We start from the raw sequence: 13,816 nt of genomic DNA, 5'->3' as shown, positions 1-13,816 counted from the left end.
TATCCTGAGTCCTCTTTGGACAGCCCCTGGAACTAGCAGAGTCCCAGAAATCCATTTGCCCAGTACCTTAGTGAGAGATACAGATGAAAGTGTTGGGGCAGCTAGGTGGTGCAGTGGATAGAGCACCAGCCCTGGAGTCAGGAGGACCTGAGTTCCAATCCAGCCTCAGACACATAACAGCTGTGTGATCCTGGGCAGGTCACTTAACCCTAATTGCCTCACAAAAAAAAGAAAAAGGTGAAAGTGCTTTTATGGTGTAGTGAAAAGAGCCCAAGATTTGGAATTAGAAGCCTGAGTTAAGATCCTGATTACTGTCTGGATGATTTTGGACAAAGCAATGAACCTCCTCACACCTCATTTTTTACTAGATCTCTAAGTTTCCCTGTATCTCTAAATCCTGTGATTAAATGGATGCATGTGGTTGGTGGGAGATGATGTAATACTACAAGTGGGGGAGGATGGTCCCTGGAACAGTTGAGGTTGTTCATGGGAAGAACATTACTAACCAGTCCTGGAAGTCTACAATATGACCCTTCTTCTGGTTGTTCTCAGTTTCCCCTGATTTTTTTAACCTATGCTTTGCCTGCCTCCTCTGGGTTTTCCATGCAAACTGAGGCCTCTGTTCTTTCCAGGCCTGTTCACTAAGAAGGATTCAATAGCAGACAGCCCGGGAAGCTCCCAGAGTAGCCTAGGGAGGCACCGTGGCCCTTGTGGTGGGAGGATGTGAAAGTCTACAGGTGGAGGAAGGCCTGAGAATGAGTCAAGAGCCACATTCTCGCCAACCCTATGGTCATGTCACTGTCCCAGGGATCTGTGAGCTTCAGATAGCCTGGTCCCGAGATCCTGATAAGTCAACCCCACACTCCTCATTGCTTCGAGTTAGAAATCTCATGAAGATCAACCAAAGAGCACCTTCTAGGAGTTTCTCCTCCATTGCTTCAGGTTTACAAAGAACCTGATAAAGTTCCTTGCATGGGTTCCATATCCCCATGAACAAATAGCACCTACCTCCCAGGGTTGTTGTGAGGATCCCGTGAGATAAGATATGTAAAGTGCTTTGCAATCTTTAAAGTACTCCATAAATGCTAGCTATTATTTTTGTTCTTGCTAACAAAGGCTCTTTATTGAACACCACTGGCTACATAGTTATAAATGGAATTTCTTAAATTCTTAAGACATTCATAATGTAGAAATAAGTTTAAGATGGTGACTGTCCCTGTCTACCAGAAAGGGAGGACTTCTGGGAGATGCTCAGAGGTTCCTATAAGGCTGAACTGTCTCTCATCCTCTCTGTGGAGGTCTTGATGATTGCCTCTCATCAGTCCCACAGGGCCGTGCAGCTGTGCACTGGGGAACTCAGCGGGGGTCATTACCATGGAGGGACCTTTGAAAAGGAAAACATTACTCAAGGAGGGACGAAAGCCTGCGGTAAGTGCAGATCTACTATGGGAACAAATGTCAGCCACTGAAATCCTGAGCACTACTGCCTGATATCCCTTCACCCTTGGGAACAGGATGACAAGTGACAAGCATGCCCAAAGTTTTCCTCAGCTTGGGCTCCACCAGCCCCCTCAAGTTACCTTTGATCACGGGTCCTCTTGCCTTCAGGGGAACTTTCTCTGTGACCTACAACCACCGCCCAATTCACTGAGGCCAACCAGTCAATGTTCCTGTAATCTAATGAGGACTGATTACGTAGGGAAAAGGAGACAACTTTATATTAACTGAAGGTCAACAAATGTGAGAAAGTATAAAATGTATTTATCATATACAAGTGCTCTCCCCTGCTGTTCCGTGAACATGTCCTTCTTTCAGTCCTGTGTGCTCAGCACCACTGGAGAATATCCATAAAAACATTTCCCTGAATCAGCCAAGATGCATGTATTCAATTGTAAAAGTTAGTTGTAATTAAGCCCTAACAAAGGGAGAGAATCCACATTCTAGAGTCCAAGAAGCTTCTCAAATTGTTGATGTAGAAAAGAATCCTTGACTGTGGTCTTCTCTTCACTATGGTGACCCTAGTGGAAACACCTGTTGCCCAGGGCGTCCCTAATGGAAAATACCTGTAGCCATTTCGTTGGGCTCCAGACAAAGGAATACAGAGCTTTTTTGCTTCAGGCTGAGACTTGGGGACCATACACCTCTCTCTTCTCTCCTGTCCCACCCGCATGGAGAGTCATCAGCAGAGCACATTCTCAGATGGCTATTCAAATCCCACCTCAAACATTTCCTAGTTGTGTGATCCTAAGCAAGTCACTGAACCTCTCTGTGCTTCAGTTTCTTCATCTATAAAATGAAGAAGTTAGACTTTATGGTTAGTAAAGTCCCTTTAATCTCAAAATCTATGATCCTATGATCTTCTGATTTTCCCTGTCTTCAAGAAATAGAACTATCCGTAAGATCCTAATCCGATCCCTCAGATTGTCATGGAAATGGGTTCTCTAAAAGTATGCCAAAGGCTCATAAGCAGTGTATGGATGCTTGCAATTGTCATCATCATTATTATTACAAAAAGAGACAGATGAGAAAATGTGGTACAGTGGGAAGACTGACTGAGGGACTTGGAGCCAGAAGAACCCAGTGTTCGAGTCTTGGGCTCTGTTCCTTCTTCACTGTGTGGCCCCACGTAAATCATTTTTCTTCTCTGGGCCTGTAAAATGAGGGGCTCACTTCCAGCTCTGTGAATTCTCTTAATTCCTCACCAGGTTGATGACCATAGAACATCGTGGGTTTCCTACTCCTCACATGAAGTGTCTCCAGGATCCAAATTAGGCCTTTGTTATCACAGTGCTTAGTACAGAATTTGGGTACACAGTAGGTGCCTAATAAATGCTTGTTGACTTCTTGTTGATTGACTGGTTGAGTAGGTTGTGAATATTGCTTTGGGGAAGGGATAACTAAACAAAAGAATAATAACATTTGTGCAAGCCATTCCTCTTGGCTAGAATGTGCTCCTTCCTCCTCTCAATTCAGGTACCACCTCCTCCATGAAGCCTTTCTTGATATCCCCAATTGACAGTGCTTACTAGGGTACTTATCTGTGACAATATTGTATCCTACAAATACAAGGCAACTAGGTGGATTAGTAGGGCAGCTAGGTGGTGCACTGGATAGAGTGCCAGGCATGGAGTCAAGAGGACTCATTTTCCTGAATTCAAACCTAGCCTCAGACACTTACTAGCTGTATGACCCTGGGCTAACCATTTAGTCCTATTTGCCTCAATTTCTTCATCTATAAAATGAGCTGGAGAAGGAAATGGCAAACTGCTCCAGTAGCTTTGCCAAGAAAACCCCAAATGAGGTCACAAAGAGTCAGAAATGGCTAAACAACAAAAACAAAAGATGGATTATTGGATAGAGCGTTAGGCCTAGAGTCAGGAAGACCTGAGTCCAAATGTGAACTCTTACAACCTCTTTGAAGGCAGGGGCCTGTTTCATTTTTTACTGCAACAAGCACAGGGCCTTATACATGGTGGCTGCTTAATAAATGTTCATTTAACTGATTTGACAATGTCCTTCATGAAAAGTATCATTCCCAGGCATGATACCAGACACCTTCTTTGCTTTCAGAAAGAAAGGGGCCTCAGGTCATGCAGAACAGTAGGGAAATCCCTTCCAAGCTCTGCCCGGATTCTAGACAGTGCTTAGAATGTGGCAGTCTAGCAGGACGGCAAGGGCTCCTGCAGCCCAGCCACATGTGAGAGAAGCAGCGAGTAATGGTCAGAAAAGGTTGGCACATTTTGCCGTACTTTGTACCTAAGATTTCAGTCAATTTGATCGATGCAAAAGACTTCCCAGGGACACAGGAGAACAAACACAGACACATGAGAAAGCCAGGATGGATGGCTCTGCCACAATGAAGTCTCACCTGGCTGTCTTGCTCCCCCTCCTGGCGGTCCAGTAAGTGCTGCTGCTACAGTCTAAAGGCCAGTTTCTTATCCCCGACCCAGAAACCTTGACTCTCCCTGCTTCTTCTACCATGGAAAAGAAGCCTGAGAGCTGAAGGCAGATTGTTGTCCTCATTAAGGTTCCAATGTATCACCCTCCATTTTCCCTAGACTGGGATGACTAGGGAGTCTTTAATAATGTCAAAGATAATATAAATCATCCCAATTGTTTCTGGATGCACAAAAAAGCATACGTCCAGCTATCATTAGCCCTACATTTATTCTTCTCTGGAGTAAACTTCAGCCTGAAGTTCTGCTGGATTTCTAAGAGCCATATATTTTAGACTGGGACTGCCAGCCTTCTGTACATCAATTTGCTGTAGCCCTTTTTCATTTAATTCAATTTTACTTTTTTACCACTTAATTACAAGTATTGCAAAAGTCATATTTGTTACTATTATTCATTGCAGATGTTCTATATTTTAGCTATATCCTGAGGCAAATAAGCTTTTGTGGGCTATCCTGGAAACCTAACCACTATTTGTTTCTTTTTCCCTCGATTTTGTTTTTAAACTTAATATAACAAACAAACCAATATGAAACAATCTCCACAACTATTTACGACTTTTTAATGTTAACAATAACAACTTTTCTACTATTCTTTTCTATGTCCCTTTTGCTGTCATGTGTATTCTGCCCCCCCCCATATACTCCCTATTCAGAAATACAGGTACATATACACACATATATCCTACTTGGTCATGAGAAAACGGGACTTTAAGAAAAGGGAGTCATCAGAATCAGGAAATGGCAGTTTCTTTGCGGGTGCTGAGGCTCTCACTAGGAGGAAAAAGCAGCCTTTCAATTGCTGTGTTTGGCATATATATCCTCTATTGGAACACTGAGATGTCCCAATAAAAAATAAATACTTAATTGCAATACCTCAAGGCTGTGTGATTTCATCACTGTGTGTGGCCCTCCTTTGATGCAGGTCCCAAGCCTGCCACATTTTATTAGATGGTATTTATCAATTGCCAAAGCCAAAGACTTTGTAGACATCATTTTAGTAACGAGTAGCTCTTAGTTCATCTGTGCTGGTTCCCAGATGACAAACAGTTTATCACCAAACCTGTCCGCAAACCTTTCCAATTTATTTGGACCCATCTAAGATTATTCTCAACAGGCATTTGAGAAGCTAGGGTCACCTCCACACCACAGTGAGGCACTGGGGGACTTTAGAGGAAGAAAACATGTCTAAATAATGTGAGTTAATATAATCAGATAAGTTAAAATAGCTAAATTGTAAAAGATCCAAAGTAAAGCTCAATGTACCCCAAGGAGGTCAATGATAAAAAGAAAGGCATAAAAATATTCATAAAAGCACTTTTTGTTTAAGCAAAGAACTAGAAACAAAGTAGATGCCCATCATTTAAGGAATAGGCAACAAATTGTGATCTCTGGATATAATGGAATATTACTATGTTATAAGAAATAATAGTTATGAAAATTTGAAGAAGCATGGAAAGACATATGAACTGCGACAGAGTAAAATGAATAGATGATCTTCAACTGTGACATCAGGAAAGATACCTAAAGGAAGTAGCTCTAGGCAGCCCTGGATACAGGAAAGTAATGTACCCAATGACTAAAATAATATCAATGGAAAGAACAAAAAAAAAAAATCCCAACTGTGTAATTAATTATAACAATCAAGCTCGGCCCCAGAGAAGAGATGAGAATGTATAACTTCCTTCTTCAAAGAAGTGGGAGATTATGAATATGTAACTGCATGTTGTCAGACTAATGTGTGGCTGAACTGCTACATTTTTCTCTTTCTTTTTTATTCTTTGTTAATAGAAATAGCACATTTGTAGGGGAGGAAATAGTCAGAAATATAAATGACATAAAAGTAAAAACTGTTAATAATTTTTAAAGTAAAGCCCATCCTCTAGATTAAAACGGAATAAGGAATACAGGAAATCCTAGGGTTGGAGAGATTTTGTTGGTCACATAGTCAAACCATCCACTTAGTGAAGGAACTCTCTACTGTATCCATCCAGCTTGTGATCATAAAGTCTCTTCCTGATGACCTACAGCATTCACTACTGCTTAAAGTAGACTATTTTAATTTGAGTAATCTCTGATTACTAGGAAAGTTCTTGAATAGAGATGCAATCAGCATCCCTGTAAGCTCCAAGTATTTCTCTTTATTTTCCTCTCTGGCAGTAAGTAGCTTTGGATGATATTTAACTCAGAGTCCTGAAAAAGTTTGTCAGTATGGCCACCACTGTCGCTAATTTTTTAAAAAATTGTAGAAAATGGGAAAGATTTCAAAGGACTGGAAAGTCCTGATTTTCAGAAAGAAAAAGAAAGTAGATTTTGCATTACTTATTAGGAGGATGGTTTGTCAGTATTCAAAAAGGGAAGTAGTGATCATTGTGAATCATTGTGTGTCTACTAAGAACAGGTCACGTCTGATTAGCTTCATTTCCTTTTCTGATAATATTATTAGACTAGTAGATTAGGAAAAGGCCACAGGCATAGCATACCTGGATTTCTCCTAAGCATTGTACAAAGTTTTTCATAATAACCTTATGGACAAGATAGAGAAATGTGGGTTGGACAATAGCATGATTAAATGGATTAGTGGTTGTCTGCGTAACCAAACCCAAAGTGATGATGGGTGGATCGATGTAAACCCTGGGAGAGGTCTCTAATAGCATACTATAGGGTTGTGTCCTTGACTCTGTTCTTACCAGTATTCAGTGACTTTGAAGAGAAGACAATAAAGGGCTTGCTTATCAAATCAGCCAATAATATGAAGCTCAGAATGCTAACTAATAGACCATTTTACATAATCATTTTCCAGAAAGATCTTGATAGATTCAAAATATGGGCTAAATCTAAGGTGAAATTTCATAGGGAAAAAATCCCAACTTCCTTCAACTGATCTCTGTGTGACTTCATCAGACATTGTAGTGGAAGGAGTCCTAAAATTTGGAGTCAGAGCAGTTAAGTGCTAATGTTGGGTCCACTACTTACCAGTTTGGGGACTTCAGGCAGGTATGTAACACAGTGGGGTTTTTTCCATATGTAAAATGAAGAGCTTGGAATAGATGATCTCCAAAACAAATCTGGTTCAATAGGAGGAAATACTTCTCAACAATTAGAATAATCCAAAAATGGAATCGACTGCCTTGGAAGGGAGTGATTTACTCATCGCTAAAGGAGATCCTCCAGTGCAGCTTGAATGACCACTTGTCAGGGGATATCATAGAGCGAATTCTTACTCAGGCCTGTGTGGGATTAGATAATCATGAAGGCCCCTTCCTACTCTGAGGTTCAGTGGTTCTATAAGCTAAGGATCTAATAAAGTGGAAAGATAAGTTCATAAGTAGCTACAACACAAAAGAGACTGTTGTTGTTGAGTCATTCCAGTCATGTCCAACTCTTCATGACTCCATTTGGGGTCTTCTTGGCAAAGGAGTGGTTTGCCATTTCCTTCTCCAGCTCATATTACAGATGAGGAAACTGAGGCAAACAGGGTTAAGTAACTTGCCCAGAGTCACACAGCTAAGAATTGTCTAAGGCTGGATTTAAACTCAGTAAGATAAGTCTTCTTAACTCTAGGCCCAGTACTCTCTCCACTGTACCACCTAGCTGGCCTGCACAGAGAAGATTGAGGTCAGAGCAAAGGAGACTCTGTAGGCAAAAGATAGGAAAAACTTGAGGAAGGAGAGATGATCTTCAACTGTGACGTCAGGAAAGATACCTAAAGGAAGTAGCTCTAGGCAGCCCTGGATACAATAAGGTTAGACAAAAAAATGACTACCTACACCTTCCATGTGGTCTTGGGGCCATGCAACAGAAATTTTCAAATTTTGAGAACAAGACTATCCACTAAGTAGTTTCCAACCTGGTCCTATAAGGGACAAGCTCATGGGTTATTAAAAGTGACAGGGGTGGGGGTGCACATCAAAGCTTTCTAACACCTTTGCCATGGTTCAGTGTTACCCCAGTATCTGTTCCTTGTGGTCTAGATCTAAAACCATAAAGTTTCTTATTGCCCCTGAGGCCATATAGCACAAGGTGATCAGGGAATTTGAAGGCTGATTGGCAGTCACAGGTTTCCCAATGGGTCAGCTGCAGTGAGTATGAACCTAGGACTATGTAACTCCACTGTTGATCCCCCTGCTATGGAGCCTGGTTGCTGAGTTCTTGATATCACACATATATTTTGGGAAGGCATCCTGTCAAATGGCAGCCTGGATGGTTCCTTCATCCTCAGTGCCCACTCTTCAGGAATATAAAGAAATAGAATTGCTGTATCCCTTTTTACATTTATTTTATTAATTTATTTTGATTTATCAACAATCACTTTGAGTTTAAAATTTTTCTCCCCCTTCCTCCCACCACCCTCCCCAAGATGGTGCACAATCTGATATAGGCTATACATTTACATTCCTATTAAACATATTTTCACAATAGTGATGTTGTTAGTAAAAATTAAAACCAATAGGAGGAACCATCAGAAAGAGAAAACAAAACTCAACGGAAGAGAAAAAAAAAGATAGCAATTCAACTTCCATAGTTTTTTCTTTGGATATGGATAGCATTTTCCATCATGAGGCCTCTAGAGATGTCTTAGATCCTTGTATTGCTGAGAAGGGTTAAGTTTATCAATATTAGTCATTGCACAACGTGGCTGTTATTGTGTACAATGTTCTCTTGGTTCTGCTCACTTCACTCAGCATCAGACCATACAGGTCTTTCCAGGTTTTTCTGAAGTCATCATTTCTTATAGCACAATAGTATTCCATTACATTCATATACCACAACTTGCCCAGCCATTCCCCAACTGATGGGCATCCTCTCAATTTCCAATTCTTTGCCACCACAAAAAGAGCTGCTATGTATATTTTTGTACATGTTGATCCTTTTCCCATTTATATGTGTATCCCTTTTGGAATTGGGGAATTGGCCTAAATCTCTGTCTAGTGGTTCATTTTCCCAACCCCACCCCTCTATTATGCCTTGATCTCAGAAATATCCATAACCACTCTTTTCTTTTTTCTTTTTTTTTTTTTGGTGAGGCAATTGGGGTTAAGTGACTTGCCCAGGGTCACATAGCTACTAAGTGTCTGAAGCCATATTTGAACTCAGGTCTTCCTGACTCTGGGACTGGTGCTCTATTCACTGTGCCACCTAGCTGCCCCACCATTACTACTCTTAAACCTCTAGGGGCAGGGGAGGGGTAGAGAGAAGAGGCAATTCAATTTTTAACTGTATTCTTCTCTTTCTCCTACTGCCACCAACAAGAATTTGCTTTACCATCTCAGAATTTCAGTCTGTGAAAGTCAGAAGAAAACTCTTCTAACTCGATGAAGTGCCTGCTCTATAGTATTTCCAACAAATTGTCATCCAGTCTTTACTGGCAGATTTCTAGTGAGAGGAGACTCGCCACCTTTGCTGAGGTGACTCATTCTATTTGGATTGCTGTGATTATTAAGGAGTTTTTCCTTACATTATCCTTCCCTACCACCTTTACCCAATGTTTCTAGTTCTATCTTCTGGAGCCAGGAAGAATGTCTTACACAAATACTTGAAGATAGTTATCATGTTCCCTGTAAGCTCTGTCTTCCTCAGGTTCAATATTTTTTAATTTCTTAAACCAGTCTTCATATTGCATGATTTTGAGGCCCTTTACTATCCTGGAGGAAGTTATCTTCCTCCAGGCACTTTCCAGAGTATCAGCCTCCTCTCTAAAATATGGTACCCAGAACTGCTAACACAGCAAGTGTGGTCTGATCAGACCAGAGCACCGTGGGAATAATATTTCCCTTTTACTGGATTCTGTACCTCTCTCAGCACAACCTAAAATTGCCTTACTTCTTTGGCTACAATATCAAATTGCTGGATCTTGTTGAACTTGTAGATCCATAAAACCCCCCAGCCTTTTTTAGATGAACTGCTATCTAGCCACACCTTTCCCATCTTGCACTCATGAAATCGATTTTTTTGAGCTTTCTTATAATCTCTATTCTCTTTTTACTCATGTGGAGTTTGTTCAGAGCCAGTAATGATGATTTCTTCATTGGGTTTGCCTTGGAGCAGCAACAAAGGCCCCCACTCAGGGCTTGCCCTGGCACAGAAGCAGCAACCACTGAAGAAGAGCAGTAGTAATCCAGCCAAGTTAAGCCACTTCATCTGGCAGAGGAAAAAGGAAAAAAACCTTGTCCCTCTCCCTTCCCTACCTACAGCAGTGGGGGGAGAGGAACATTTCTGAAATTTCTAGCCCAAGATATTTTGGGGCCAAATGCCAATTGAAGAAGGGAATCAGGCCCACCGTTCCAAGGTCCTAGAAATGCCAAGAGAAAAGGATAAAAACAAACAAAACGGAACATCAGACACAAGAGCAAGAAAGTTAAAACTTGCACAATGATGAATAAATTCAAGAAAAAGTCTGACTTAAAAGTTACAGAATTCTGTAGTTAAGGAAAAGCAAAGAACAAAGTTACTGCAGAAATGCAGACTATAACAATACCAAGAGAGGATGCAAGGAGGGCTGAAGGATTTAAAAGACTACAGAGAACTCATAGAGTGGAATAAAAGGAAGATTTGAATATAGCAAAAACAACCAAAAAAAACAGGGAAAAAATGCCAAAATATTTTATGAAAATGTAAAGTAATATAGAATGTAAGATGTCAGTGGAAGCTGAAGAAAGTAGAAGAGATATATGGTCAAACAAAGATAAGTGTGGTACATTGGAAAGAATTTGGAATTTGGAGTCCTCAGATATGGGTTCAAAATTTGGCTCTGCCATTTAATACCTATTAATTAATGCCTATGTGACCTTGGCAAGTCACATAACCTCTATGGGTCTCAAGTTTCTTCAACTATAAAATGACGTCAAAGGTCTGACCCATTTCTAAATCTATGATCTTATGAATCATTTCCATAATAACATTTGTGTTTGTTGCTTTCTCCACATTTTGTTGAATGAAATTCAAGATCATGGATCCTCAGAGTTGAAAGGGAACCTCAGAACAATCTTCTCCAAGCTATATCTGAATGAAAATTCCCAGTACAAATATAATTGGAAAGTTGTCTTCCAGCCTTTGCTAGATGGAAGACCTTGAGTGAAGGGAAACAAATCGTATCCCATGGCAACCCATTCTGTGTTTTGATATATTTAATTTTGTGTTCATTTAGCAGCTGAGGGGAGTGATAAATTTGGTTTTAATTATCAACAGATATATGTGTTCAATCATATGGATAAGAAGCCAAAGAAAGATAATACAAGCAAATTAATGAACAAAAACAATGTCAACAAAATAACAAAGTTCCAGACAGCATCAGTCGAACAAGCAAAACATAACAGCCAAGGCACTGTAAGCAATTAAGCAAAACTACATGGGAGGGTGAGGGGGATGATTATATATACAAGTACCCATCTCCTATTTACTGATTAATAAAAAAAAAAGACTATGAATATTAACTTTAACCAAGTAGCAATGTTACCCACTGTATTTCTCTTGAGTTTCTTTTGTCACGTGATATATTTCTTATCATAGTGAAAGTAATAAAGAAGTAAAAAGGATATTGAACTCAGAGTCAAGAAGACCTGTATTCAAATTCTACCTCTGGCACTAACTCTGACTATGGACAAGTAACTTAATCTCCCTTAAACCTCAATTTAATTATCTGTAAATTGGGTAAAATAAAACCTTTAATACCCCCCACAGGATGATTGTGAGGCTTAAATGATAACATGTATAAAGTGTTTGGCAAACTTTATACCACTATATAAATGTCAGGGGGGAAAAGCTAATGAATATGTAAGAATGGGGGGGGGGGAAGTGCAGTTAATTGAGTCAATCAATTATCCCACCCCATTCTATCCCACTAACACTGGTACCTTTATCAGGTGAGTACACATCTCAAAAGGAGCAATCAGAAGTGCAAGCAAGATCTAGGCACCTCCTTTGGATTAATTAATCAATCAAAAGCAGTTCAGCTAGGTGTGCCAGGAAGTCAATTCAGATTGGTTGAGAGACTTGGTTATAGCTTATGGGACTTATATAAAACCAATGAGCTAGTGTGGAACTGAGAATCCCCGTGTCTGGCAGCAGAAAGGACAGGACGACTTCAGCTACCACCCTGAGAAAGAATCACTAGGGAAGGGAGAGAAGATCCCTGGTCTCAGTTTCCTTTTCCTCCCACCCTTGGCTAGGGGAAAATCTTGTAAACTACAGAAGGCCAAACACTTTGGACTTTGTCATTATCATCTTAGCAGCATCTCCAGAACTATAGTGATTTGTGCCTTCATTGGGAGACAAGGGTAAACTAGATACACTTCAAGATTCTACAAACAGTCCAGCAGAAAAGCTATACCAGCAGTTCTGAAAGTGTGGTCCAGGGCCTTCTGGGAGTTCCTGACATCCTTTTGGGGGATCCATGAGGTCAAGACTATACATAACATGTGTAGTTAAACTATACATAATAATACTAGACATTTTAACTTCTAATACGGCAAATGATAGATATAATCCACATAAACAAAAACACCAAGGGGAGGGGTTTCCTCAATAATTTTTAAGAGCATAAAGGAAATTTGAAAACCACTGACCTACATCATGCCTAAAGGGAACTTCATGAGTTTCCCAGGAAGAGAATACTTGGTGCAGTGGATGGAATTCTGAGCTTAGATTCAGAAAGATCTAAGCTCCAATCTCACTTCAGACACCTACTAGCTGTGTGACCTTGGGCAAGTCACTTCATCTCTATTTGCCTCCATTTACTCCACTGAAAAATAGGAATAAAAATAGCACCTGTCTTTCAGAGTTGTTGTGAGGATCCAATGAAGCAATAATTGTAAAGCACTTAGCACAGTGCCTGGCACATAGTAAGTGCCACATAAATGTTAGCCATTATAAGAAAGTGGAGGAGGAGAAGGAAGAGGAGGAAGAAGAAGAAGAAGAAGAAGAAGAAGAAGAAGAAGAAGAAGAAGAAGAAGAAGAAGAAGAAGAAGAAGAAGAAGAAGAGGAAGAGGAAGAGGAAGAAGAAGAAGAAGAAGAAGAAGAAGAAGAAGAAGAAGAAGAAGAAGAAGAAGAAGAAGAAAGAAGAAGACGACGACGACGACTTCTAGCAACCAGGAGCTGTGAGTTACCCCCTCACTACATGCGCTCTTTAATCTTCAGCCTACTTTCCCCTGAATTTTGTATGTAACCCAGGTTTATGTGGGTATATCAAGTTTGACTAATGGAGGTACCCTTAAGAAGCCTTTGTAGCATAGCCAGATTGACTAAAATGGAGGCTTCTTTGTCACCTACTACATGGATAGGGGTAGCCTCCTTTGATTGGCTGCCTGTATCTTTAAAACCAGTGGTTCCTTTCAGCCACCCTCTTTCTGTTACCATATGAATAAATACCCCTTTTAAACTAATTTATTTCAATCAGTAATCATGAGGGTAAGTACACTGGTAGGAGCATATGACCTCTAATAACATTAGAAAAACAACCCCCAACTCCTCAGGGCTACCCTTAGAACTCTAAGGGGAACACAGTAGCCACCTGCTTTCTGGGGACCCAGGCTGCCTGGGCAAATAGAGGCTGGGAGAGTATCCCCAGAGGCTGTGCTAAACAGAAACTATTCTGTTGCTTCTTTTTCCATTCTGCTTCACATCTTATATCTTCCCATATTTATATTCTTCATATTCATAATTCTTATAATTCATAATTCCTTATCAGTGCTCTCACTCCAGAATGAGCTCACCCCTGAACTGTGGTGCAATTAGTATTTAACAAAAAGACAGAAAATCAGAGTTGGGGGGATGGGGAGTGGTACAGGGCTTAGAAGATCAATAGAAAAAATGCAAGATACAGGACATTTTTAGGAAATAGATCCGGACAGTCCAACATTAGTATA

The 13,816-nt window shown here is 40.4% G+C and overlaps 1 protein-coding gene across 2 annotated transcripts in view; it reads left to right on the top strand.

The window, feature by feature from the left end:
• Positions 1-13,816, top strand: part of RALGPS1 (Ral GEF with PH domain and SH3 binding motif 1) — a 606,537-nt gene that overhangs the window by 569,056 nt on the left and 23,665 nt on the right. For both annotated transcript variants that reach the window (XM_020984956.2, XM_020984955.2), the window contains one exon: positions 1,323-1,428. In XM_020984956.2, the coding sequence (XP_020840615.1) occupies positions 1,323-1,428 (106 nt within the window). The remainder of the gene's footprint in view (positions 1-1,322; positions 1,429-13,816) is intronic.

The sequence above is a fragment of the Phascolarctos cinereus genome, unplaced genomic scaffold, assembly GCF_003287225.1.
Source record: "Phascolarctos cinereus isolate Bilbo 61053 unplaced genomic scaffold, phaCin_HiC Scaffold_2;HRSCAF=192, whole genome shotgun sequence".
NCBI classification, from domain to species: Eukaryota; Metazoa; Chordata; class Mammalia; order Diprotodontia; family Phascolarctidae; genus Phascolarctos; species Phascolarctos cinereus.
The sequence above is the reverse complement of the archived record's forward strand: the minus strand, read 5'-3'. Positions and strand labels throughout refer to the sequence as shown.